Genomic DNA, 27,815 nt, shown 5'->3' on the forward strand with positions numbered 1-27,815 from the left:
TACGACTGTCATCTTAACCAAGAGCATACGGAAGTAAGCTTATGAGAATAACTGCAGCTGAAGCCACGAAACTATTATTAAGAAGTAATTCCTGAGTTACAAGTACATGTTACCTTAAGAATTAAACATAGTTTCACAAATATTCTAAGAGGGCATATTCCAACCATATGAATGCATCTACATGAACATAATAATCACATTTTACTATGAATGCTTCATAACAAAGAGTCTGCTTTCACTTTTTTCTTAAAAAAGGGACAGCATCAGCAGATACTGAGTAATGGTATTCAAAAGTTTTTTACTTACACCACAAAGCAAATGAGGCCATGAGGTTCCCTCCATTCCTCCTCCACTTCCAAACCAGCAGAGCAACAACCTAATTCTTACCTTCTCTGTAATTCTTAGGTTTCCTAGGATTATATTTGTCATTTTCAAAAACAAGCAGTGACACTAAATTATTGAACAACCCAGCAAAGTTTGACTACCTCATCCAATATAGCCTATGCCATTTTAATAGCAGTGACCGACTCAAGGAGTGAGGAAGTTCAGTCGGTAGCTTTAGAACACTGCAGTCAGTTCAGGTAAAGAAACAAGATTTCAACAAAGTTTTTAGGAAATGGTATTAAATCTACAACTAGATCAGTCTTCACATATCATTGGGAATTGCTCTACCACTCACATTTCTACAGCTTCATGATTTAATTGCCACATATCTCTTTAGCACAGACCCAGAATCTGGCAGGCTTCTCCACCATTCAAGTCAGAAAAGCACTCTGAAGTGTGAACAGGCACCTTTCAGCAGAAATTGATTTTGGATGACAGTTTTCTGCAGCAGGACAGCTAGCACCCTCCTTAGTTGGTTCAGGTTAACCATGCCTTTGTTTTTTGTCCCTTCAAAGCAGAAGTCCCTTTGCTTTTATCAGAAGGTAGTACTAGGTTCAACAGTGGGCTCTGAACAGACAAAACAACAGGTGTTAATAGCAATTTTATTGTTTCACTGGTGCAAAAATCATGATACGGAATAAACTGGTGTAATGCATTTTCCCCTAAATTTACAGTAATGAAGGTTATACATATCTATATAGATTGCAATTTCTCTATTTTTATACTATTTGGAACAAAATTATCTTGATAAATACTCCCTGTGCACGGTACTGGCTCTCGCTGAATGTCACAGAGCCTTAATATGCAAAATATAGCTTCTGTTTTTGAACATGGTATTTTAAAACTCTCCAAACATGCATTAATATATTCTAGTTTTTAGGGAAAAACATTACACTTAGTCTTAACTTGCATTAAAAGAAAAGCACAAGCAGAACCTGACATACAATAATCCCAAAGGTCTGATGCTCTGCAAGGATCACAGTTTCAGATGACAGTCACTGCCAGTTTAGAACTCTAGTGCCACAGAAGCAACAGCAAACAGACAAGAAGTCAAAAACAGAAGAGCCCTACCATGTCACATAGATTCCAAAGAAAGATTCAGCCATGCTAACTGAAGAAACCTGTAGTTGCTGGTCCAACCTTTCAAATTCGTTAGAGTACTTAACACAAGTGTTTGAAGTGCCAGACTGAGCACATGAATGTTAACTTGACATTTCTGAAAGGCACAATCTATGAAACTATCTTTAAAAAAAAAAACAAAACAAACCATATGGTATGTAAATGAAAAGAAATAAGTACAGTGCGTATCTCCTTTAAAGAACAAGACCTTCATAAATTGGCCCCTCAGATTCTGGTGATTCCCTCCTCAGACGCAAGTGCTCCAGTGTGTTGTGAAAGTGTTTGTTAATTTGTTCTGTTTCTTCAGTAGATTCGAGGTTTGGAAGATCTTCTCTTATCTTCTGTATGAGTTGATTCAAAACTTGAATTGTCACCTGCAGGAGAAGATATGAGCAACAAAATAATTGACAAGACCTCTGTGTAACACATAAATATTAGTTTTAACAGACTACAGACAGACTTCCCTTGGTATTTGGACAGTTCTTACAGTTATTATTGATAACATGCAGACAAACTGCTGGATTCTGCACCTTCTCTTGCTCCTCCTAGCAGGCACAATACTTCAGGTTTCAGAATTTTGTGAAAGCTTCCCCCAACTCCAGCAAATATGAACAACCTCTCAAGTGAAGAAACCTATAGATTTGTAACTTAACACAGCATTTCTCTTCACTTTATTCATTACAAATGTTAATAACTTTACACAAATAAAGCACACAACCAGACTGTCTAGACAACCTGTCTCCTGTAGAAGTCAGGATGGTAGCATCAGATTAAGTTATTCCTAGCAACCAAGTCACATCTTGGGAAAGTACAGCTGTCTATGGCAACAAATCCAGCATTACACAGAACACCAAAGCACAAAATGCACTGCAGACTGCCACTATCACATTCTTACAGATGTGCTCAGTGCCTTGAAATACAGTGTTTTGCTTCAATCCACAGATCCAACAGCTCCAACACTACTGTAGTAGCTGGAAATTGGTTCTGCTGCTGGAAGTTATCATATCCCTAAAATCTCCTTGGATGTTCTCTCAGAATTACATGATAAGTTATTAACATCAGTTCTTCACTAAGTGGTGACATAGGAACTTCAGAAGTTTACCAGCTACATGCTAACTAAACAATGAGTATGCTGCAACTGTTATCTCAGATGTCAGGTGAAACTTAGGCTGGCATGCAAGACATCACACTAGTGAGATTAAAGTCTACACCAACCTTTGGCAGCACTCTAAGCAGTGACCTTGAATAGCTCTAAGAATTTTATTTCCCTTAGTGCACATTAAGTTAAATACCTCTGAAGTTAAATGAAAATACAGCAAGATCTTAAATCATAGTCAGTTTTGACCTAATAAAAGTAGATGTATCCAAGTCTCGCAATTTAAATTCAGAACTAGATTACAAGTGATTTTCTTTCCTATGAAAGAAGTTATCTCTACAACATGGAGAGCATTGTATTTTATTAGCATACCAAAAACTGACCACTTAGTATTACTGTTTAGCACACTAAGCAGACATGATCCAGGGTATAAATGAGTACAGGTATTAGAAAACAGATTTAATGAATAATGCATTTTTACTCACTGCCTCATTTTCCTTTTCGTAAAAATAGATGTATCTATTGAGAATTTCTATGAAAAGTTGGACTTGCAGAGAAGGGTCCATGCACTGATTTGCTATTTTTAAAGCCTTCTTCAGGCACTCCATCACTCTCTTTCCTCCATGAAGCTACAAGGAAAAATAAAGTTACAAGAAATAGAATAAAATAATATAAGAAATAGAATAGGGAGAACCAACATCTCTTCCCTCAACACATAGATAGCATTTCACAGGGGTACATTACAAAAACAACTGTAGAGAATGACACAAACTGCAGAACAATCTCCCATTAAAACTGTACCTTTCTCGATTTTAACAGTTTGGATAAGCTTTCCGTAAATCATGCAATAACAAGCACTTGCTGAAAGCCTTCAAGTATCTAACTAAATCTGTACACTACCTACACTACAATACGTACACTAACATGTAGCTTGTGAAACAAATTTCAAACAAATGTTCTTAAGTGCTGTTGCTCATGTGGGAAAAGCACCTCTTCTTACGTTTGAATTCAACAATTTGTACCTTCAGAGTTCATTGATTCATATGCAAACAACTACAGAGATGTGCAAAATGCAGGAGATTACTCTGAGCCAGCCTTAAACTAGCTGACAATCACAAAATTTTGCATGGTACTTCCACTTTTAAGCTTGAGGTTTTTTTTAATCCTCTATTTATGCACACTGTAAGATTTAGAAGCTTCATATATTGGAACACAGTCCAGCCAAGCCTGATCACACTGTGTTCACTTTAGAAGCTAGTGCATTCTGAAGGAAGACACAGCTACATCACTGAGGTAGGATATGCTGCACTGTGTCCCTTAATTCTTACCTCCTCTCCATTCTTGTCAGTGTTTCGGCCAGACCAGAACAGATGAGCACAAGTACTCACAGCCCGGCACTGGTCTGGTTTCTTAAGGAGCTTAGAGGCTGCCAACGCACACTGAGTCCTCAGTGGCTCATGGTTCTCCTCACTGAAGCACTTCATCCTCTCAAACGTCCCAATTATCAATGTGATTGCAGCCAGCTGTGCCTTTGAATCACTGATTTCATCTTCATACAGAGAGAAAGCCTAGTCAGAGAAGAAGGCAAATCTTAATTATTGCTTCAGAACAATATAAAAAGAATTACACTTGCAATAACAAAAACACAATTGGACACTTCATAAAGACTGTCACCATCTAGTCAAAACCACAGACTAGAAGCGTGTCCTGCAACAAAGTCATTGAAATAGTCATAGAAAACATGTATGGTTCTCTAAAAACAGAGATAGAGTTTCTCCTTATTTCAGGCATCTGTTCAAATAAGAAACTTCAGTAACAGAAATATTCATTAACAAAGATTCTTTGAAATGCAAAACAGCACAGCAAAAGCTTAAGTGGTAGGTTACTGACCAGTCAAGTTTCCTGACTGTGAGTCAGGAAAATGTTTACACTGCTGCTGTGTGGACAAAGAGCCTTCAGAAAAAGAATGTACCACTAAAGAAATCTCAAACTATTTCTAAGGTAAGGCACATAAGGACCATCAGGACTGAGCTGTGTCAGAATAGCAACTGATCCACAGTGAGTAAAGACGGGGGGGGGGGGGGGGGGGGTAGGAGGGGGGGGTATCAGTGACTCAGTTTAAGAACATGCATTAGTCACAGTATGAGAGGAAAGATTAGAACAAGGCCTTTAGTAAGTCTTCATAGTCTTCATCTAATGTGGGCAAGTGGGAGAAAAGCTTAAGTCACAGGTGAAGCAGACTTGGAAATAATTTAATGACTTTCAACAAAAAGATGGTTATCAATAAGGACCAGCGTGTCAGCTGTGAACGCCACAAATTTTACAGGACTTCCAAGAGTACCTAAGATCAGTACAATACGAGCTACAGGAGCTGGAAAATGGTCTTAAAAACAATGAAAAAGCATTTTACATTGAGAAAGCCACACTCCTCCTGCAAACCAACCGCATGAGGATGTGGCAGCACTGCAACGTAACGCGTGTTGTCAGACTGTGTACTCGAAATATTATCAATGGAGCTCAATTACACAGAACTCTGGGAAGCAAGAACGAAGTTAAGGAGTTTCTACCTAGTAGTATCTGCTGCAATATTTGATGTTTTAATCATGCTAGATTTTCAACGTTCAGAAAACTGATCCAAATCAAATTTAAGGTAGCACAGGACAGTGACAGCAAAGGACAGCTGGACACTTACCTGGGACATGAATTCATAGGCCACAGTTTCATGATTCTCAAAGCCAATCTCCCCTGCAGCCAGCGCCCCTTGTAGAAAGAGACGAAGAGGCAGCTCTGCCAGCTCTGCTTTGATCAAAGCACTGATGGTCTGATGAGCAAATGAGAAGATTTTCTGGCACTTCTTCTCCCACTTGTCATCCTAGAGAAGTAAAACAAGTTAAAGACTGAACAAGATAGCAGGAAGAGAAAAGAATATGAACTGTAGCAAACTGTGTTAAGCACTCCAATCTGTTCCCTTCTGGATGTCAGACAATTACTGAAATGGGTTGGTATATGTGGGCCTCACAGAACTGCGTGGATCTCAGCAGGTCTTAACAAAACAATTGCAAGAGAATTTCAAGACATCCAATTTCAAGAGTGCTTTTAACAAACAACATTTTTTCTTCACTCTACAACCCCACAGTAAGGGGAAATGCATGTTTACACTATTACTTTCAATTAGAAAGCATTTAAGAGATAAAAATTGAAGAAGAGTTGTTTTAGTGTAACTTGAGCAGTAGTTAAAAGAGTGCAATCAGTAGACGACTGTGCAGTCTGCCTTGAGGGGAAAAAAAAAAGTCAAGCTTTTGCACACTATTAGCTGCAGCCAGACAAAATGCTCCCTGCTCCTCTAAAGAAGCAAGCAAAAAGAAACAAGTACACAGAAGACATCCAGAGACCAACTCACCACTTTGGAGTTTTCCTTGTAGCGAAAAGCAAGCTGGTATGCTGCAAAAACCAATGGTGGCAGCGTAAAACGAATACGTTGGTTCCCACCTGCACCAAAGTGTTTTCGAGCAGTGTTTAAGATCTAAAAACAGAAGCAGTGGAAGCTTAGAGAATTCTTTAAAAAAATCACGTCATCTGCATCTACAACAATCTGCACTCCGTGGAGCAGGAAGACATACGAACTGCTTCACATGAATTACATTTGTGCAGTATCTGTAGGTTTTTCGTGTACTGAGTGACAAAACTTTTTCCTGTAACTGCTTAACAAGCAGTAGGCAATGCTCATACTGTATTAACTACAGATACATTCTGGATTGAGTAGAGAGACAGAAGTTGCCTGGGCTCACATTTAGAACCTGCATCAGATACTTTCTATTCTCAGAATAACACAGACTGCAGAAAAAAAAATGACCATCCTTTGCTATAATAGCCTGTAAAAACTATAAAGCAGTTAAGTTTAACAAAACAAGTCAACCAAATTTCACTCAATGCTTTTGAGATAGATGGTTATATGAAGCAGTTAGAAGGCTAGTCGAATTGCACCTTACACACTACTTCTAGGTAAGCAGCTTTCTACACTTTTGCGTGATGCTGTGTATTAAGTTGGCAGCGCCAGAGCAGCTTCAAGCTCCAATCAATCTTTTATAGTAAATAATGCAAAAACTGACACTTCACAGAACACAAACACACTCAGAAGCACTAATGCCATACCTTATACTGTTGGTCAGGGTCATCTGAACGCAGAAGATGAATAAATCTTCCAACAAGACTCTGCTCATCAGCAAAGTCCTCGGGGTCAGGGTCTTCAGCAGGTTGATCTGGCTGATCCTGGATCAGCGTGGATACCAAATTCATGATAGCATCAACCTGTTAAAGGCAACATAAGCTGTTTAAATTTGAGTAGTCTATGAACATACGTTGATAGAAACTGGAAGTGTCTTTACAGCCATTCATAGTCCTGACAAAGGACTAAGAACACGTTAACTGTTGATGCTTTAAGACTTACTTGCCTTACACGCTGAAGAGTCCCTCTCTGCATAGAGGGACAGAATAATTGTACTGACAAAATTCAGATTCTAGAAATACTATTCAAACCTTCTTCAGGTAAAAGGCCAAACTTCAAGGGGGAAAAATCAAGATCTTTGTTAAAGCTTAACAAGTAGTTTCTAGGATGAGGTAAACAAGATACATAGAGACAAGATATCTGAGAACTCAGGCAGAAAAATAATCAAGCCAGATAAAACCTGGGCTAATAAAACGGGGAAGACAAGAACAGAATCTAAGCATAACCTATGTGAGATCCCTTAGAATGTTTTCAAGTCTTCAAACAGTAGCTAAGATATCCAGAATTTGCAAGAAAGTAAGCTTTTATCATACCTGTTCTTGGGACACAATTTCTGTGTTATAATCCAACACGTTGCTAAGCACATAACAACTCATGCTCTTCCTGGACTCGTAATCAAAGTACTCAAACAGGGGGTGGAAATGTTTTAGTCTCAAAACTGTCAGGATATTGTTGTAAGTATCAACAGGGATTTTCAGAAGTCTGGTCAGCTCCTTTGAAACAGCACTACTTGTTGCAATACTAAAAGAAAATACATGTGAGACCACAATTAATTACTAGCTTACATACATAGGCAGACTTAAGTCTGCCCCAATACCAACTCTGACATAGACCATAACAACTAAGCAACCCACAGCAAAGAAGATCAGAAAGATAAAGGCTCAAGAACAGTATCTTGCTCTTTGAGATATACAGCAGGAATTACAAATTTTAAAGCCACTGACAGCAGGAACAGACTATGGCTGCTAATTCAGCCAAAGGAAAACTCCAGAGGGCTGTAAGGGAAAGAACAGATAATGACTACGCAAAGCTTAGCATAAACACTGTGCATCTGTACAGCTACATGGGGAGATTTATGCACAGACGAGTAAATCCTGGTGAGTCAGGCTTTCCCCCATTGTAGCTTATCATGAACTTCCACAGCTTGGCTCTTGCACCAAGATGTAGAATCTAAACCATGCCTCTTCATCTTAAAAAATACAATGTAGGAGATTTGAGGGCAGCTACTATTCCAGAGAGAACGTAATATTTACTTACTGTTCCAGATTAAGTTTATTGAATATTTCTACAGTTGTCTCCAACACCTTATCAACATAGTCAACACGGTCTGGGTAGCACTTCATAGCTAAGTTAATGAGAGAAACTTGCAAGGATACCACATCCTCTGAGGGCATGTCTTGACGAGACTGAAATTTAAGACAGCACTGAGTTGATCAAAACCACATAACTTTGCAAAAAGAACAGACTGCACGCAAGAATTCCCAGCATACCTGTATAACAGTAGCAACCTGCTGTGAAAAGATGTCAAACAGTTTGATATCTGCTGGGATACCAGGTCCATCTTCACGATGCGCAAATAAAGCTAACCTGGTAACAACAACAACAGAAAACAAAAAAGACACTGGTCAGAGTAAGATACTAGAAGAAAAAAGTAAGCTTTTTTCTTTTTGCAAGCTTTATTAAAAGCAAAAAGGAAATTCATCTGAGTCAGAGGCCACAATCAACCACCGAGGCTAGTAAATATCTGTCCTAGAAAAGAGTGCTGATAGACAGCAAGATGAAGAAAGAACAATGTAGGTTCGAATCTGTGCTCTTCACCTAGAAGTTGATTGTTCCTTCCAGCAGAGAAAAAGTTACAGAGCAGCCTGATGGAACAGCAGAGGTTCCGCAGCGGTGTTGAACATCCAATAGCATTTTCAGCTAAAAGGTCTCCAGAGGAGGGAGGAAGAAGAACTGAACCACAACTCAACTACTCCTTGTTTCCAAAAGAATTATAGATCAACATGTTTGGGATGTCCACTGCCTGTGAAGAGCAAAGTTCAAAGTAAATTTGAAGTGGAGTAGATGACTTTTTTTCCTCCATAAAAGCGAAGTTAAGAGATTGCTCTTTCCTGAGTTACAGAAAGATCTACAAAATATTTAGGAAAAATCACCTATTTAAAGTTTCTAGGATTATTTCTCACAGAGTTTAAAAACTTAATTCTTCACAAACTTCTGCTCTGAAATAAAGATACGCAAGAACAGGCTTAAGCACCAATAAAATCTCACCACCAGGGAAAATATTAAACTATTCACATTTTGACGGGTTGGGAACAAGAAGGTTTTCTAAAGACAAGGAAAATTACTGCCTTTTCTCAAAGGGACAAAACAGCTTCTTTGAACAACTCAAAGTGTGAGGCTGACAGGCTTCCAAATACCATCATGCTGCAGGCAGATGGCAGCATAATTAAAAGTTGTGAATGGCTCAAGGAAGACCTCAAAGCAACAAGTCTTTTCAGAAAGACTCCTTAAACAGGAAAGCCTCACGGGAATAGAGGCTAAAGCTGCATGAGCTCTGTTTTGTTCATGCCCAGTTTCAACTACCTCATGCCAGAAATCAAGATGAGAAATGCAACCAGCAAACCCTGCATTGAACATATCTAAACCATAACTGCACAGTTCTGAACTGCATAATTGTTCCAAACAACAGCAAAACAAAAGATTTTCATCACATGCATTGACTCAAATAACTGATAACACTGCTACCCTTCAGAGTAACATCAGTCCTAAACAAAAAACTGACCAATTACAAAAGAAGATAATCACACCACCTCTCTTCTATCCTATCTCTGAATGAGAGGGCTCCAGAAGACACTAACAGCAGCCAACACAGTACTGATATGCCTAGAAGCACAGCAGGTCCACTGCCACTCAATTTCCTTACTACTGAGTATCTGTAAGAGTAAGAACAGAAGACTTACTGTGGCGGCAATACCAAAGTTGTTCAAGTCCTGCAAATAAATGTGACAGCAGAAGGTACAAAATGAAAGCCTCTATGCAAGAATTACATTGCTACATGATTATGTAAATCTAGCAAGAGGTCCCTACAGTAACTGAACTTCCTACAGTGGTATGAATGGACCAGTTATAGAAAGGTGTACATCGGTGTGCAAAAGCAAGAAGGTTTTTTTGAGGCTTCAAGGTTAATGATCTTATCCTAAGTGCATCTTTCTGCAGTAAGAAAGTACAGGTACTCGCTGTCATCGGTGTTGGTTCCATTCAGTATACAAATAAAAACTTCAGTTGAGATTCCTCCCTTAGTATTTTAATTCAGTGCAAGCAGTTAAAAGCAGTATTTCCCCAAAATAAGAATCAATAAAGTAGTTCTGCTTCCTACCAGCTCTTTTCTGAAGAGGTTGTCAAACCAGAATACTGCTGCCACTCTAGTTCAAAAACACAAAGCTGGTCAATAACTTGTTTCCTGGCTTCATCTGCTTTTGAAGTTTTAATCTGTCCTTGAAAGTAGGACACATTAGAAGCCGCTAAAGCAGAGCCCAGAGAACAGAAGCTACATGAATAATATTCTTCACAGTCTTAATTGCAGGTGATAAAAATACAGTAAAGTTAAAAATGAATAAAATATGAAAAATTGAAAGCTTTCAACTGCTAAGAGTTATCATCTGCGTGCGCAATACACACTTCATTTTGAGCCAATTTCCACACACCCCAATCACTTACCTGTCAATTAAAGCAATTATTATATTTTTCACATTAACATTTTGGTGCAGCTCAGCACAAGCTCTGAGAAATGGGTTCAAGGTTTGGAGATGAAATTCATCTGGGAAAACCTGAAATTTTAGACCAGTAATCATCAAGTTATTAACTGACTTTGCCCACTATCACACAGCAGTAAAACAAAATAGTTATTGAAAAGCAAATACCACACATTAAACACAGTCCTATGACTGTTCTAGAGTTTCCCAAACTGATCTTGTCTTAGCAAATATGTAAAGCAAAAGATGAAAGACAAATTGGTAACTTGAAGGCCTGGCTACCTATCACAATTCTTACTGCAAGCATGGGTGCTCAGATAGCTTACCAGCTTCTGCAACAGAAGCAGCACAAAATGGATACCACTCCACTCTGTCCACCTGGTGAAAATTAGTATGCATCAAGCCAACGAGAAAGAGTACCACTGAAGAAATTTCCCAGTTCATAAGGAAGTAAAAATACTCTGAATCTGACTAAAAGCACAGAAATAATTATCCCCATGTTCAAAACTAATAACGTAATTGAATTTAAGTAGCTCACCTGTATGATACACTCCATGAGGTACTCCTGAGCTAAAGCATCTCTACAGTTTACAACCTGCTCCAATATTCCAGGCAGAACAATCTGTAATAAGAAGAACAGCCCTGTAGTGTTTTTACAGTCCTGAAGTTCATACTCATAGATGCATTTAATCCAAGTACAGCAGTATTTCTAACACTTCTTGGCTTTTCTTTATGTAAAGACTTTATCAGAAAGTCTAAGTGTTCAGAGAAAAAGTTTTCTGCTCCCAGTCAGATGCCCCTTTGGCACATAGTACTAATTCAAAACATGCAAGTCTTTTTTAGGCAAAAATATTAAGTTTTGCTGGCTATCCTTTCACAAAACAAACAATTCTTCCCAAATGCTTTGGAAGGCGTAACTTAGAAGAAGTTGTGAAGTCTACTACAGAATGCTCTATATGCACATCTCTCTTAAACCCACCTATTATTATTATGGGAATCAGTAAAATGAAGTCGAAACTTCATTCCAACCCTACTGAAAAAGTTTATAGGAAAAATCCATGAGTAAGGTTAGCTTCTCAACACATCACACAGTTTCACTAGCTTTCCAAGTTTCAAGTGAAAAGTGGTTCTAGAAGTGCCATGACTACCAAGCTTTTAGCACAGCTGTAACTTTTCCCAACCTGCTTATCTGGAAGCCCAAACTGGTTTGACATGGGGAAGAAACAGCAGAGGTTGGAAAGTGTGGACAGTCATCCTACCTGCTTGTATCGTTCCACATTAACACCTTCCAGCTGACTGAGGCGAACAAGGTTGGTTCCTACCAGAATTCTCAGTTCCTGCCTTTCCCGCTCTCTCTTTTCTCTGTCCCTACTGTGGCCCTGGTGTTGCATTCGCACCCAAAGTTTGTTCATCTCAGCAAAGTTCAGCAGCACAAAGTCCATAGAATCACTGATGTCTCCAGTGGTTTCTTCACTGCAATTGAGAACAGGTTAGGAATATGAAAAGCTTTCCGTCTACCCAGGTTTTAAGATAAAAGGTTGGGGAAGCATGTGGTGGGATGTCTAGGTTCATAAGAACAGTTCACATTCTCACTTAAATAAAGAAACATTAAGAATTCCCTTCTCAAATTAACAGAATTCAGTTTTGACAAGAATTTTTAACTTATGCTCCTTCTCTAGAAGCATTCAAGCCCAAGCTGGATGGGGCTTTGCACAGCCTGGTCTACAGGGAGGTGTCCCAGCCTATAGCAGGATGGTTGGAACTAGATGACCTTAAAGGTTCCTTCCAACCCAAACCATAGATGATATCCACCTCTTTCAAACCCGAAAAAGTCATGTCACATATGTAATTACGTTCTGTTTAAAAACACTTGTGTTTGAAGTTATGTGCTGTCTTACTCTGCTTGCTCGCCTTCATCTGGTAAGATGTTCCTGGTACACTGCAGGAGATAGTTGCGAAGAAAGAGGCCTCTAAGAGGATGCTGTACTCCACGGCACATCTCCACCAGGTCTTTCAAAATATCTTTCCTGGACTGTGGAAATGACTTGACATATACAACACCTACTGTTATTAGGAGATACCTGCAGAAGGCACAGAACAGGGCAACAAATTGTCAAATAACACTAAAATACCTTAAAGGCAACAGCCCACTTCAATCCTGACAGCATTACCAAAGTGCAGAAAGCAGTTAGATGACATCCAGGTACTGGGGTGCCATAACTTCAGATATTTTGCCAGCTTTCAACTCCTGCTCTCCTCTGCTACAGAACACAGTAAGTCTGAAAAGCTGATTTACCTCATTACAATTTTTTGTACAAGGAATGCATACATGCTCAGCACGCACAGAGTGAATTACTGCTTGTCTATACTTACAACACCCTTCAGGACTGGAAAGTAACTCTGGCACAAAGATAAGGTATGTATAATGGTGAAGCATTAAACCTCTTTCACACTGTAGTTTAGCATAAAAGGTGTTACACTCCTCAGAAATGCTCACACCTGCACTCAGTCCTTCCTATCTCTGTATTAAGCAAAGCATACAAGGAACAGCTTAAAAGTATAAAAAAACAAACAAACAAACAAAAAAAAACCAAATACCCTTACAATCCTCAGAACATGCAAATATTTGGCTCAGAAGCCTCAACTCTGCAAGCTTTGCTAACTCATGAGAACACCAGAAGGGTTCATCAGAGAGAAACATAGCCTACATCAAGTAGGTAAGAATAAAAATCAAATGATTATGATGAGGTGAAGACATAGTGGCATTACTCCAAATCACCCAATCAGCACGAGCCTGGTACCCCAGAGACCCTTCCTGGCACCACTGTGAAGGCCAAAAATAAAATTTTACTTAGCACAGAAACTTCTGAAGTCTTTATATCTCAAAGGTCCACTCTAGCCCTACAGCGACACATTTGAAGATAAGCCCTTCAGTATTACCTCTAGCACATTTACTTAAAAATTACATTTAGAAAGACTAAGCTCTGGTTACTCACCACTAGGAGACAGATGCTTATGAAGTACCTATTCTGTGTGTAGCTCAAAGACCTAGATCCTCAGCTACAAGTTACTTAACAGGTAGCACTGGGAAAAAAAAAATGCTAGATGTGCTGTTAATCTCACTGAGCAGAATGGACAACTTGGTTAGTTTTGTGCTGACCAGCTCTTTACTCCAAGTCTGCTTTACTAAAAAGTGTTTCCATCTCAGTCATGTGCAAAAATAAGATCTTGGCAGGAACAATCTACATTCTGAAGTTGCACTCTTGGCCTAAATCTCATAGGAATCCACTCTTAAGATATGCAGCTGTAACATTTACAAGCAAGTCTTGCTGTCAAGCAAGAATACAGCCCATAATCAGAATTCAGATATTGACCATTATCTGACATTTTTATTTAAGAAAACGCCAAACACATATACACTTACAGTCTTGGAATAATATTTCCAGCATACTGTACTAGCTCATAAAGGTCTGCCACTTTCCTTCCTTTGGCAAATTCATCTGTCAGGTAGACTTCCAAGTAGTGTAGCTCATCAGAAATTGCCATGTCTTGTTCTCTTAGTTAAGGATTTTAGTTCAAAGCATCTACAACAGACCTAGAGAGAAATTTGTTCAATCACACCAAAGAGGAAAGATGCTGTTCAAATACAATCCTAGGTTTTAAACAAGTCAAGCCTAACTAGGTAGCACTTCAGAAAAATTCATCACTACTGGCATTAAGAGTACCAAATAAACCTAAACTTCAATTTCCATTCTTAGCATATTAGAAAAGAGCAAGAAATACAAGCAGTTAAAACAGCTAACAAGTGAATGTGATGGAACAGAATATCTAGACTAAGAAAGGCATACAACGTGGTACAGAAGAACAACTTCCTCAACAGCAGGCACAAAGAAAGCAATTTCAAATATATTCACATTCAATTCTCAAACTTCATGAAAAGCCTCCTGTCATTCAGGTACAAGACGACAGACAAGTGCATAGATTACAGCACTTGACTTAGGGCTAGATTCTGTGAAAACAAAAAGGCAAAGTAAGTTGGTTTTATAGATATTTTTGGGCAGCATACAGTAAGCACAACTTTTTATAGAGGTACTGTTCTTATAGACCTAGACTCCCGAAGACTCACAATGAAAGATACAAAAGACATTAAAGACCTTCTTCACACCAAAGGGAAAATAACTTCAAACAGTGAGCAAACACCTGGATTTTCTCTTATTATACATCCAGATAATTAGTAGAGAAGTGCTAACAAAAATGTGAGAAAAGAGATGGCAACTGAACAACCACAAACAACAAAAAGAGCAGGTGAACATTTCATTCCAAATTCAGCAACCACTTGTTCCTTTAACCTTCAAAGGATACAGAGCTCATAATAGCTCTTAGGAGACAACATAGAAGTCCGCAGCTCACCAAGCTTGTTGGACGCGTGTTTCAAAGCATCCATGAGCTTGTTTTTGTCCTTCAGGAGGTAAAACAACAGTCTATCACAAATAACTCCAGGAAACCAGAGTACTTAAACAAACAAAAAAAACTTAAAGCATAGGTTTCTAAAAAAAAAAACAAAACAAAAACAAACCAATGTGCAAGCATTAAGTACCTAAACATCAGGAAAGTGAGAGTTCTAATTCAAATAAATTAGTATCTAGCCTATATTACATACTCCCTCCAAACTAAGCTGAAGGCAGCTAGAAAGCAGAAGATATAGCTATAGCAATAAAGTATTATATTATCAAAAAATATTTTTTCCTGTTCAGAAATCCACATCCATCACTCAAGTTCTATTCAGCAAGCAAACCAGGACTACTCCTAAGTCATCCCATCTCCTGTTTTCTCAGATCTTATGAAGAAACCTCCAGCACTCAGAACACACATAATGCCAGTGGGAGCCACTGTTTGATTTCTCCTTTCCCCTCCTCACCCAACAATAACAGCTTACTGAAAGCAAGAGTCACATACAGCATGTGCTTACAATGCATATGACTGCCTAACACCACAGGACACGAAAAACTTCCAATCTACCATCTATATGTACTTCCTGAACACATCATTAAAAACAGCATTAAGTTTGGGAGGGCAGTGGATGGAATGGCTAGGATTGTACACTTAGCATATGGTTACTCAGTCACAAATAAAAGTGGAAAGTTCAGAGGCAACTGCTTTCAAGACTTCAAAAATATTCCATGCAGCAGAAAACTGGAAGAGGCATTGACTTCCTTGCTACTCTCATCTGACCACAAAGATAACTATCTCAGCCAGATGAAAATAAAAATATACGGGAATATTTAAGTTCTGCCACTGCAGCTTTAAACAGCTTCTCTAAATAATTCTCTAGATAAAGCTAAAGCTTCTCAAAGCCAAGAAACGTTCACGTGATTATACTATGGTCTGCACTGACTACAGTTTCAAGCTGAATATCCCAGCAGAAACCCCAGTCAGTGTTGTTCTCCAGTTAGAGGAGAACTGATGCATCAGTCTACAATTAGTCCTATAAAAGTTCTCCTTAGCAGCAGATAACACATTAGCCTCACAGTTCGCAGCTCGTGAAAAGACGCCAGTTACAAAGCAACTGAACACTGACAAGAACAATTTCTCATCGTGTAGCTGCACATAGAGTGCATTTGAGCAGTGAACTGGTAACAGCCAGCAGGCTCACCCTCAGTTTAAGCTGATTCAAATGGAAGCACCAACTAATGAAGGTGCACCTTTATAATTTATCTTGTCAAATACTGGGTGAAAAAAAAAAAAACAACAACAACAAACCACAGCTATTTAAGGAACACTGAAGACTCCCTCACTCATTTAGTAGCTGCCTCATTCACTTGCAAAGGCTCTAACACAAAGACACAAGGAGTTAAGTTCCCTCAATGCACTACAGATTAGTATTGATTTACTATTTTACTCCTAGCAGATGGGAAGCTTCACTGCATTTTTAAGTTACGTTCTTACCAAGCATCTCTTCATTTGGAAAGACTGCACCTTCACAGCCTGAATGGCTTCATCCAGGAGTTTTTCCTGTTCATCCTGGGGAGATTGCTGTGTTGTTGGCTGGAAGGAAAACAAACAACAATTTTAATGAATCTACCTATGACTTGATGCAAACTGTTCTCCCATAGTTTAGAATACAGTGCAAGCGTCACAGCAACACGACCATTAAGAGTTGTCAAATAGCTAAATATTCATTAATTATGAGGTAAAGCTTTACTCTGCAAAAACTTTCTTTTCTCCAGGAAAACGCTACTGCAGCCTTACAGTACTTGAAGGGAGCAACTTTCTGCACGGCCTGATAGTGATTGTGCAAAGGGGAATCGCTTTAAACTTAAACAGAGGAGACTTAAGTTAAATGTAAGGAAGAAATGCTTTACTCAGAGGGTGGTGAGTTGCAGGAACATGTTGCCCAACAAGGTTGTGGTTGCCCCTGGAGGGGCTCAAGGCCAGGCTGGATGCAGCCCCAGGCAGCCTAACCTGGTGGATGGCAACCAGCCCATGGCAGGGGGTTTGAACTAGATGGTCTTTAAGGTCCTCTCCAGCCTCAGCCATTCTATGAGTCTATGAACTTGAGGGCAGGGACAAGATGAGTTATGGACAGCCTATATTATCCATATATAAATATGGACAGCATTGTTATTTCCTAGAACACAGAGCCAAGAGGGTAGAACAGTCAACTTCTACCTCCTTTACCAGCATTTTCAGGTCAAAAATACAATATCAGTATTTGGCAAGAAGAAGGTTCATGAGAACACATGGACATCATCACCCTGATGGCAAGCATCATTACTCCTTGCCAGAAGATCAAAGCAAGGCATGAAGCCCAGACCACAACCATACAGATCGTATTCTGCACACACAGGTCACAAGCTATCAGCTAACTAGTATCCAAGCCACTCAGCTCTGCTGAGGCCTAGCTCCAGATAAGCAAAGGATAAAGTACAATTACCTCTTCATGGAAGGTAAAGATGACTTGCAGAAAGTAACAGAAACCCAATGAGAATCATCATTTCCTCATGTCCCCTATCTTCCTCAGCAACTCTCTTCCTTTTGTTTCTCCTCAAATAAGAACGCTCCATGCCTTCACCATACAAAACAAATTCATCTGCCTTTCCAAGGGTCATATTGCATTTTCTGTATTGATTAGACCCATTGCTTACAGCCTTACACATCCCCCGCCCAGCTGGAACAGGCTCTCCCTCCTGCAGCTGCTTCCTTTCCTCTGCCAGATCAATGAGGTCAATGGAGCTTCCTTCTTTTACATTACACATGACATTCAAGTCTACATCAACCTAAACTCATACCCAGCTTCCTCACAGTGCCCCAGCAGCTCACACACTGCATTCAGTACCACTCCCCATACCTAACACCCAGAGAAGAACCACCACCACGCTGCTGTCCCTTAGGCCAGCCCTCAGCATCTCATTAGAGCTCCCCTGGCCTCTCTCAGCCTGGGGGTTTGGTTTCAGAGGGCACCCCTCAGTTATCATCAGATAGAAGCACTGGAACTGTGGCCCAACTGCACCTTCTCTGGTCTTGAGAAATACCATTTATGCACACAGAATCCTGTGCTGGTGCTCTGAGCCCACAGCTTCAGTAATTTCTCAACTCTTGGTTCTTGTTCCTTTCCTCTTCCACTGTGTTCAGAAGGCTCCTGCCCTCTGTAACCAAATATCTTGATAAGAGTCTAAAAGGCCATCACTACAACACCATCTTGATGTTCTTAAAACCAGTATCTCCAGGATTCACTTCTCTCAAATGCTCTGTGCTTGGAGTTCCCATAAGCATCTTTTAAGGAGCAAGATTTTAATTTGGGTTTTCATTAAAATAGAGAAGTTAAATTTAACACCAATTTAGTAGCTGTAGGGCACTGCAGCCTTGGCATACCATGTTTTCCTCCTTTCGCCCACATTCACCACTACCCTTGATTCCTATCCTGTAACTGCAACCTCCCTCACAAGAGACACAGACAACTTCTCCTGTGTGTTTTCCCTACTACCCTACAGAGAAGGCAATACCACACAATGTTGTTTGTGCCCTGGTTCTATCTCACCAGGTGGTGAATCTCCACCCTTCTTCCAGCAGGGAGAAGTCAAGGCTGCTCTGATCCAACCTCGGTGACAGTTCTGCTTGGAGCAGAAGGCTATGGGTGGAAGTTCTTCAGCTGTAACTCAGCACCTCACTAACAGCTAAACCATGAACAATAACCCATTAGCAAATCTGTGTTGTCAACAGAGCAAGTTAGCTCTGCTAATCAGAGTGAGTGCACTTATCACAAAGCATGGGCCTTCTGCACAGCACTGAAGCATATGGCAGAGCAGCACAGTGAGGTGGCTGTACCTCCGGGGCAATTCATAGCTACAAACTCTACAAAGGCTTTGAGTAATTTTGTCTTTCCAATAGGACTTGGAATAAATGAAGATAGGTAGAAGGTACTGCACTTCTGCACTTAAAGAAAAGCAATCGTGGTGTTCTACAGCTGCACAAGTGGCAAAAAAACCTTCCCTGACTGCAACAAACATAACAGAGGCAGCCCAAAGGGCACAGCCTGTAGCAGCATGGCCTCTGAAAGGGGTGAACATCTGAACAGCAGCGCTACCAAACAAGTTCCAGCTCCTTCCCAAATATTCTGACTTTGAAATCTCCATAGAAAGTACCAGCTGACCCTTTTCTACCTACTGCTCTAAGCTTCAGAAGCACAGGGTACGTCTGCATGTGAGCTGGTTACTACCGCGTGCCAGACACACACGGCTGAGGTTGAGAAGATACGGCTCCTATCAAACTGGGAACCAGCTGCTGTGCCAGATACAATGGGGAATAAAGCTGTTTATGTTCTGTACCTTCCACTCCATAGCAAGAACCTACACATCAGATCCAAGTGTTATTTAATCAGAAACACAACTGCTCTGTGGAATCCTATTCCAATCTAAACTCCCGAAGTAGAAGATATATCGACTCCTGAGAAAAGCAGCAGAGCTGTGTAATCAAGGCACAACACAGCCTCCCTCCTCAGCACCAAGCACAGTAAGATATAAGCTACTGCACAAGCACAAGATAACAATTCTCAGCAACTATGCAGCCAGCCTGAATTAAATGCTTGAGTCTTAACACCCCACAGTGCTTTCTGCCAGTTTGATGCTGCTGAGTTGTCTTGGGGAAGAAAAAATTTAAACCCCAAACTAGCTTGGAAGAAGCATATTGCCTGGCTGATCACATGGTAACACCAGTTACCTGGAAGATAATTCATACTGCAAACATGGCTCTGGACATGTACATTCTGACAGTAACAGCTACTGCTGACACAGAACATTATCATTAAACCTACAGTGTATAATTTACTTGATTTCTGACACTCGTTTCCACGAGAAGACATCAATACACAGTCTGTTGCATATTTAAGGCTTAGCAGCACTCTGGAGGTGGCAAAAACCCCAGGTCAGGGTGCAGATGGCTTTGAAGTCTAGCAAACTGCAGCACTCCACAGAACTTAGAGCATTAAGCCACAAAAGAAATCAAGGTAAGCCTGCAGAACCTACCAAGCAGTCTGTACTCTGATAATGCACACACCTAAAACTGGATGTAGGGTATGGGTAACACAACTAAGTGGAAGATTTTGCTTCTGTTCTAAGGTGTATTTTTTATCTACCCTAAGTATCATTACTTAGATGTGCTTCCAGCATATTCCATGCAACTTCTCCTGTTTGCTCACATCCCATGTTTGGTACCACAACAGAAGTGACTTACCCAAGTTTCTCTACCTCCTTCAAATTTCACGAGGACACCAATCACCCTATCACTGCCCATGCAAAAGGAGCATTTAACCAAGGTAGACAACAGGTTTGCTGCAGAAGATTAGGACTGAAGCCGGCCTAGCTATGAAGCCTGATCACACACAGCAGATTGCTGTGAGCATCACAGCACGGCTTGGCAGTAACTAAAAGAAAGCACAGGCATTTTACATTTATATTAGAAGCATTACTCTGCAACACCAGAACTTGTAAGTCTCACAACGGAGAAGCCTGATGATAAACTAAAGAACACCTTTTTCACATGTCATTTACTTCCACAAGAAGGCACAAGCAATCCACAAGAATCAAGGGGCTGTGCTGTTTAGTCATGAGATAACTGACAGCAGCAAGAAACACTCTAGTTTAAGGTTCAAACATTTTGCTTTCAGCATGGCCACTGGAAACAGCAGCAGAGCTCGATCTGGTAGAGGGGACCACGCCAGCACGGCGCTGGTCTTCTCTTCCTCCATCAGACACCACAGGGCATCGGAAGAAGGGGACAGAGAGCAGACACGGAAGTGACAAACACAAGGGAGCTGTGCCAGCTGGGAACCATGAGGTACCTGTAGCAGTGACTCGGGAGGCAGATCACCTGCACACACTGCACATTTCCTGTTATCCATTCAAGTATTTCCCCTTCATGACAGGATTCACGGCCACACACACACACTTCTGGAGGATGCAGCATTAAATCCAACCCAACACACAGACGACGTCAGAACACAGATCTGCCCCAGCAGCCCTGGGACTGCACAGCTCTGCTTCAGTTCATTTGTGGCACCGAGTATGTCCGCGCCTCGCTGCGCAGGCACGGCCAGCACCGCTCACACTGCAGCTGGACGGACCAACAGGCAGAGATGCCACAGCACACGCTGCTGAGGATATCGCCTCAGCAAATACAGTGAACTCGGGTTGTGCCAGGAAGCACAGCTGTCCTTTTGTTGTCGCCGAGCATTCAGAAGCACGTCTCGGTAAGCGCTACTCCACGCTCCAGGTTCTTTCATAAGCACTCACAACCGCTGCAGAGCGGCCTGCCCCAGACCCCGGCCGCAGCGGCTCACGCTGCCGTTTAGGGCCCGGCCCCGCCTCGCCTCGGCCCCACCCGCGCCGAGCAGCGGCCTCGCGGCCTCCAGAGCCCTCAGACCCCGCCGCGCGCAACCGCTGACGGTGCTCCCGAGCTGCAGCCCCCGGGCCCGGCCCGACCCCGGGCCTTCTCTCAGAGGCCGACTCCCGCCCTCGGGGCGGCGGCGGCAGGACTCGGGGCTCTCCCCGCTCCCCCCCACTGCCCTACAACCACCACGCGCCGACCCCGCCGCCCCTCACCATGGTCGCGCCGCCGCCACGAGCCGCCCCCACCAGCAACGCCCCGCAGCGCCGCGTGCCGTCATGTGACTGCGCCGCCCGCGCCGCCCCGCCCCTCCGCCGCGCCGCCGCCCTTCCATTGGCCGGCGCCGAGGAAGCGTTTCTCTGCGGGTCGATTGGCTCTGCGGGGACGATTGACGGCTGGACGGACCGGTCGGTCGGCGAGCCCGGTGGCGGGTCGGGAGCCGCGCGACGCGGGCACAGCGGGCGGGAATCGAGAGCGAGGCGGATGGAGCGCGGCGCGGTACAGCGGCTGGCGGTACGGCTGGGGATCGGCGAGCCGCGCGTCGTCAGGTAGCGCGGTGCGGGGCTCGAGAGCATCGGCAGGGGTGGCGGGAGGAGCGTGCCCTGCGTGCACCGGGCCCTGCACGCAGCCCGGTCACCTACGGACGAGGCTCCGCCGCCACCTCCGCGTCACCGCGGTGTTTTGCAGGAAAGCCGAGGAGTACCTGCGGCTGTCCCAGGTGAAGTGCGCGGGGCTGATGGCGCACGTGACCGCGAGCGGCCTGGCCGTGATGTGCCTGGAGCTGGCGGCCCGCTGCACCAAGCACCCCGCCGGCAAGGTGAGCCGGCCCCAAACCTCCCGCGCCCCGCACGGATCTCCGCCCTAGCGCCGTCGGAAGCGGCGCGTAGTTTCTCCGCCGTCCCTGGGTGCGGAGCCGGCGAGGAGCCTCGGCGATCCTCGTGTTCTTTCTTTATCTCGAACAGAGCTCCTTTGTTAAACTCTCCGGTTTGAACAAGACCGCGTACCAGAGCTCCGTGAAGGCCTTGGAGTGTTTGCTGGGGGTGAACGCCCGGCTGGGGATGCGCGAGCTGGCGGTGCAGTTGTGCTGCACGGAGGCACTGAGCGCGGCCTCGGAAATCCTGCAGAGGTGAGCGGCTGTACGGCTCCGTGCCCGCAAGGGTGAGGAGCCGGCTGGGGAGGAGGGCGGGCGGCTGCTTCTGAAGGCCCACGAGGTGAGTTCTTAGCACTGACAGCACGTTACCTATTTAAAACACATTAGAAAGACTGAGCCTCTGGAGCACAGTAAGTCGCTGCCCAAGTCCCAGTTTTTCAGCTCAGAGCAGTTTGAAAAAGACAGGATTTTGTGTCTTTGCCTGCAGCACTGTAATTAGCTGCTGCTCATGGCACAGTTCAGAAGAAACGGGCAGGAGAAACAACCATTCTGGAGAAGCAGGTCTCTTACAGTGCACATTACCTGTCAGAACATGAGGTACAGCACTTCAGTGGGGATCCAAAAGGTTTTACTAAAACCTGGCTGTAAGATCTACTTTAGCAAGAGCAGTTGGGGAGAAGCTCTGCAGTGCTGTTCTGCTGCTGAGCACGTTTAAGTGTTGGTGGGGTTTCCGAGGATTCTGGTGGGAAACAAAGGCTGTGAACGCTGTGGTACTTAACCAGCCTGGTAAAGGTGAACAATAAGAAGTTAAATTCTTCACATTGCTGAATATCCAGTATGTCATCCACTATATATTGTACAGGTGAAGGTTTAAATATAGATCAAAAAATCTATAGTTCTACACTTTGTAATAGGACAGATCTAAAGATCTCTTCATGTAATTTTAAAGATAAAAGCAAGCATAAATGGGTAGCACAAATGAAATTATACTGACATACCTCAATTCAGATCTCTACCTTAAAATGCCTTTAAATCAAAAAGAGGAAGTGATCCCCATTCCCTTCTATTCCCCAGTCTATCTCTTCTAAAGCAGTAGCAGCTTTTTGTGCTTGACTAGGTTTCAAAGGACTGAGATATCCAATATTTAACTGCTGAGTACCATGTGACAAATTAATTTCAAAAGTTTCATTTGAAGCAAATGCATTATACAGCTATCACTCTGTTATTCTTCAGGTATGAATCCAGCCTCCCTGAAGCACAGCAAATGGAACTTGATTTCTCAAAACCACTATTTATAGCAGCTGCACTATTCACTGCGTGCAGGTGAGTACAGTGTAAGGGGTTCTTTCATAGGCTTAGATACCTGGTGAGACATTCAACAGAAATAGTGCATGCAGTGTAAGCAACTGATTGATTCAGCATGGCTGAAGGCTCTTTACTACTGCATTCTGCATCTCTACTCCTGGAACTGGAGACATCTCTAGCACAAGAACCCTTTTACAAGGAAATCTCCAGCCTACACTGCATTTGCTTTCAGGGGGGAACAGAAGTATTACATCAGACGTAGAGAAGAGGATCTTGAATTACTTGTCCTAGAAGAAATGAAATCTGCCTTTCCTGGTGTGTGATTGATGAAGCAGATAATTCCATTTGGATGTGTTATCCCTGACAGTAGCTGAAGAAGTCCACCAAGCCAATATAACAGTAGTAATATTTTCAGATTTAACCAGAACTTTCTTCTCTTGTCAGTGTAGATTGGTGTTGGACATAAAGCAAGAAGTTCTGCATGTCTCTTGGTGAGATATTGCTCAAGATGAAAGAATGGCTGCTGCCAGCTTACCTATAAGCACCTGTACCATCCCATCCTCAGGCTCTAACATTTGGGGGATGGATTTGTCTCAGCTTTAGACCAGCATCATCTCAGGAGATGGCTGATAGGAGAGCCTGACACATTTAACAATTGGCAAGAATTTGCTTGCGCGTACATGTTTTCCCTCTCAATATTGTGCCTTTTAACAGTCAACAATTCAGGTGTTGTGTAGTTTCATAGCTCTTGACAAATGTTTTGACTGCAGTCCCATTCAGTTCTTCGCAAGAGTAGTTGCCTTGCTTCCCTTGAAACCTATGAAGTACCTTTTCCTCATAGAATTTCCTCTCATAATTTGAGCTAACTGTGGGCTTCACTTACAGATCCATCTTGACTCTTCCTTCCCAAAGGCAGTGTTGATAGAGTAATAAATATCATCTCAGCTGGATAATACTTGCTGAGAGATAAATTAATTTTCTGTTACAGGTGTTTGAAGCTGAAAGTGGACAAATCTAGGATGTTGGCTGTATCTGGAGTGAAAAAAGCAATATTTGATCGCCTGTGCAGTCAGATGGAGAAGATAAGCCGGCAATTCAACAGTATGTTTTTGTCCTTATCTTTGTAATACAGCTTACCCAACGTCTAGGCTCACAGTGTCCCCATGCATTTCTGCTGGTTGATTTCACTTCAACTATTTTCTTTCAGCCAAACCTGCCCACCATTCCAGCGTTTCCCTCAGTCCTGTTCCCACTCACAGTCCTTGCTTCTGGGAAGGTCACAACAGTTTAGAACATGATAAGGCCCACAATATCTATCCTCTTCCTTAATGCTCACAGTTCTTTACATTTTCTGCTGCTGAAAGTTATCCCCTCTTTCTCCCATACCACTAAAGCATTTTGGATTCATCCTTGCCTGCTTTCTTCATCCTGTTTAATATAGCAACATAATACGGAAATTAGCATAAACCTTTTACTACCTCTGTTGCTTTAATTGACGCTCCTGCGTTTTCCTTTCCTTCACAGGGATTAACACACAGCTAAGCCTTGATCTCCTTGTAGTAATTCAACTATTACCTGACACCATGCCTCCACACACAGCAGGCAGACATAAGAGTCTTTCTCACCTGCTGCTGAACTTCCAGCTCTCCCCACTCTTTAGCATAGGGCAAAGATTGAAGTATATGTTCCTTTCTGTCCTTGTATCTTTGTTCCTTCCTGTTTATGTCCTCTTTCCCTCCCCAGATTTTTATTCTCACTCTCCCACTGACAGTATTCCTCCTCCACTTCATATTTCACACTGCAATGTTTTCTAGAGTGTGCTGCCTGAATCCAAACCAAAAGCTGCTCTTGCTAGGCATGGAGCTGCCAACAGAGAAATTATCCCACCACAAAAGCAGCTTCAAGGCAGACAGGAGTTCCTTTTTCAGGTTAGGTATAAATTGACAGCGTGCTGTGGGTATCTGTAAAACAAAGCAGTTGTGGAAATGGTACAGAAGGGAGAATGCTCTGTGAATAATCAAGAATGGCAGCAAGGTGTTTTTTGATATGAACAAAGCTGATCATTATGGTTACACATGCAGCAGCAGCACTAGGTAAAGCAGCCAGCCAATCCTCGCAAGCCTTGGAGGGTGCTAGCACCTTTGCATATACAGTTTGACTATCAGTCTTTAACAGAGAATCTTTATGATGAGGAAACACCACTTGCCTGCTAAGCTGTTTTCCAGCCAGGTCAATCAGTTAAGTCTATTCACTAACTGGCTGCACAAGAAGCTATGCTAACACAGCAGGCAACCTGGAAAGAAGAATACATCACAAAGGGAGGGCACTGGGGGAAGGCATCACTGCTGTGAACAATTGGATGTAGAATAACATCCCACATTACTCATCCCACATCATTCAGAAGTAAAGTAACTTAACTTTTTTGTTTGTTTGTTTTTTAGAAGATGATACTCCATTAGCTGCAGAGACATCTGAAACCCAGCAGACTGACCTGGAGCAATATGAGAAAGAAAGTAAGTTGTGTTTAGCTGTGAACTAAGATTATCGGAGTAGTTTGGGGTTTTGTTGCTGCTTTGCAGTATTTTAGTTGTAGAATAAGCAATAAAAATTGGTTGACACCATTCTGCAATCTACTATAATAGAAGGACTAATTAAACGCAGCAAAAGGACAATGTTTATTATACTGAGTAGTTGTAGTAAAGTTAACTCTTACACTCAACCAGAAAAGTGAAAAGGTGACTGCCTTGGGAGGGGGGCAGATGAGGAAACCAGAGAGTTGAGATAGTACAGTAATGGTCTCTGTACTTGAATAGGCTGATCTCTGTACACTGGCTGATTATTTCCAACAACACATTGCTGGTGCTGGCTCATCATGTACTTACCTTTTTTTTTTTTTTTCCAAACATAGGTTCTGAAGATTATGATGATGAGATTCCATGTAAACAGCCAAAGACTGAAACAAAGCAAGACTATGAAGAATGGAAAAGGAGAATCCTGGAAAATGCTGCTAAGGCACAAGAGACAAATAGTGGTACTGTTTCTATAGTGCCACCTTGTAATATCACTACTGCTTGCTCATAACGTTAACAGTCCTTTTGTTCTTAACAATTCCTGTAGCATATAAGTGATGACTGGCTGGTATTCAGCTAATTTTATTTTTTTAGCTAGTTTTTAAAAGTTATTTTTAATAAATGACAATTGAGGTGATTTTTGGAAGAAGCATGTTTAATTATTTGCCAGGCTGGTACTTGAGCAGATGTAGCATTAGGTGGTAGGACTGCTTCATTTTTCCTGGTACAAGCAGCAGGTGACACTCTAGTATGATGTTCAATGTGAATGAATTATGTCACGTGTCCTTGTGCCTCTAGCTGGCAGTAGACAATGAAAAAGAGTGGGAGGAGACCAACTGTGCCTTGTTAAACAGCAAAAACAACAGATGAATTAAAGACTGAGTAATTTTTAAAACTGTCAAACACTTATTCACTGAACTGACAATAGTTTTTATGCCTGTGTAGGACTGAAGTCTCTTGTGTATGTAATGGGGCCCAGCTGTTCCAAGAAACAATAAAGATATCGGAAGGAAAAGCTTTGCGTTAAGACGTGCATTTTTATGCACATACTTGTTGTATGTAAAACTTCTGGGGGGCAAAATAAGACAGGAGGACCCATCTGTGGAAGGTATCCAGGGAACAAGGATTTCGAACCTAGTGAAGCTGGGACACAGACCTTTTTGTTGTATCTCAGGAGCATAAGCTTCAACTGAAGAGTGCCCTGACCCCATAGGTCTTAGAGGCAACTTGTGTCATCCTATACTTTCATCCCACCTATTCAAAGTAGGACTTAAAGTAACTATTTTTGAAAGAAAAATCATAACCTTTAGCAGTCCATGACTAGCGTTACTATAATAAAGTCAAGCCAATTCTGCTGCCCACTTCTTGTCTTCTGTCTGAGTTGTATGAACAAGTTAACTTTTATAAATCATCATTAAAAAAAAAAAAAAAACAAACAGAAACTCCTTAGCTATTTGCATGAAGGGAAATAACTCCTGTCTGAGCACTTAGATTTGAAACAGCATTCCCATCTGAGCTTCTCAACAGTATTTTGATGGTCTGCCAAATACCT

At 42.0% G+C, this 27,815-nt stretch overlaps 2 protein-coding genes across 2 annotated transcripts; one reads left to right on the forward strand and one right to left on the reverse strand.

Moving 5' to 3' along the window:
- Positions 1 to 972: 972 nt before the first annotated feature.
- On the reverse strand, positions 973 to 22,001 carry VPS35 (VPS35 retromer complex component). The gene is made up of 17 exons (XM_052685613.1): positions 21,733 to 22,001; positions 16,583 to 16,681; positions 14,999 to 15,095; positions 14,061 to 14,184; positions 12,535 to 12,717; positions 11,896 to 12,109; positions 11,175 to 11,258; positions 10,602 to 10,711; positions 8,375 to 8,471; positions 8,142 to 8,290; positions 7,418 to 7,625; positions 6,752 to 6,907; positions 6,000 to 6,122; positions 5,292 to 5,471; positions 3,928 to 4,167; positions 3,085 to 3,228; positions 973 to 1,877 (listed from the first exon to the last, which is right to left on the reverse strand). Exons 1-17 carry the CDS (start codon positions 21,733 to 21,735, stop codon positions 1,698 to 1,700), a joined length of 2,391 nt encoding a protein of 796 aa, XP_052541573.1. The 5' UTR covers positions 21,736 to 22,001; the 3' UTR covers positions 973 to 1,697.
- Positions 21,917 to 27,624, forward strand: ORC6 (origin recognition complex subunit 6). Its single transcript, XM_052685623.1, has 7 exons — positions 21,917 to 22,065; positions 22,205 to 22,334; positions 22,480 to 22,643; positions 23,622 to 23,711; positions 24,682 to 24,794; positions 26,135 to 26,206; positions 26,602 to 27,624. Exons 1-7 carry the CDS (start codon positions 22,001 to 22,003, stop codon positions 26,772 to 26,774), a joined length of 807 nt encoding a protein of 268 aa, XP_052541583.1. The 5' UTR covers positions 21,917 to 22,000; the 3' UTR covers positions 26,775 to 27,624.
- The last annotated feature ends 191 nt before the right edge of the window (positions 27,625 to 27,815 follow it).

Source organism: Tympanuchus pallidicinctus, unplaced genomic scaffold, assembly GCF_026119805.1.
Source record: "Tympanuchus pallidicinctus isolate F22 unplaced genomic scaffold, pur_lepc_1.0 scaffold22, whole genome shotgun sequence".
Classification (NCBI taxonomy): Eukaryota; Metazoa; Chordata; class Aves; order Galliformes; family Phasianidae; genus Tympanuchus; species Tympanuchus pallidicinctus.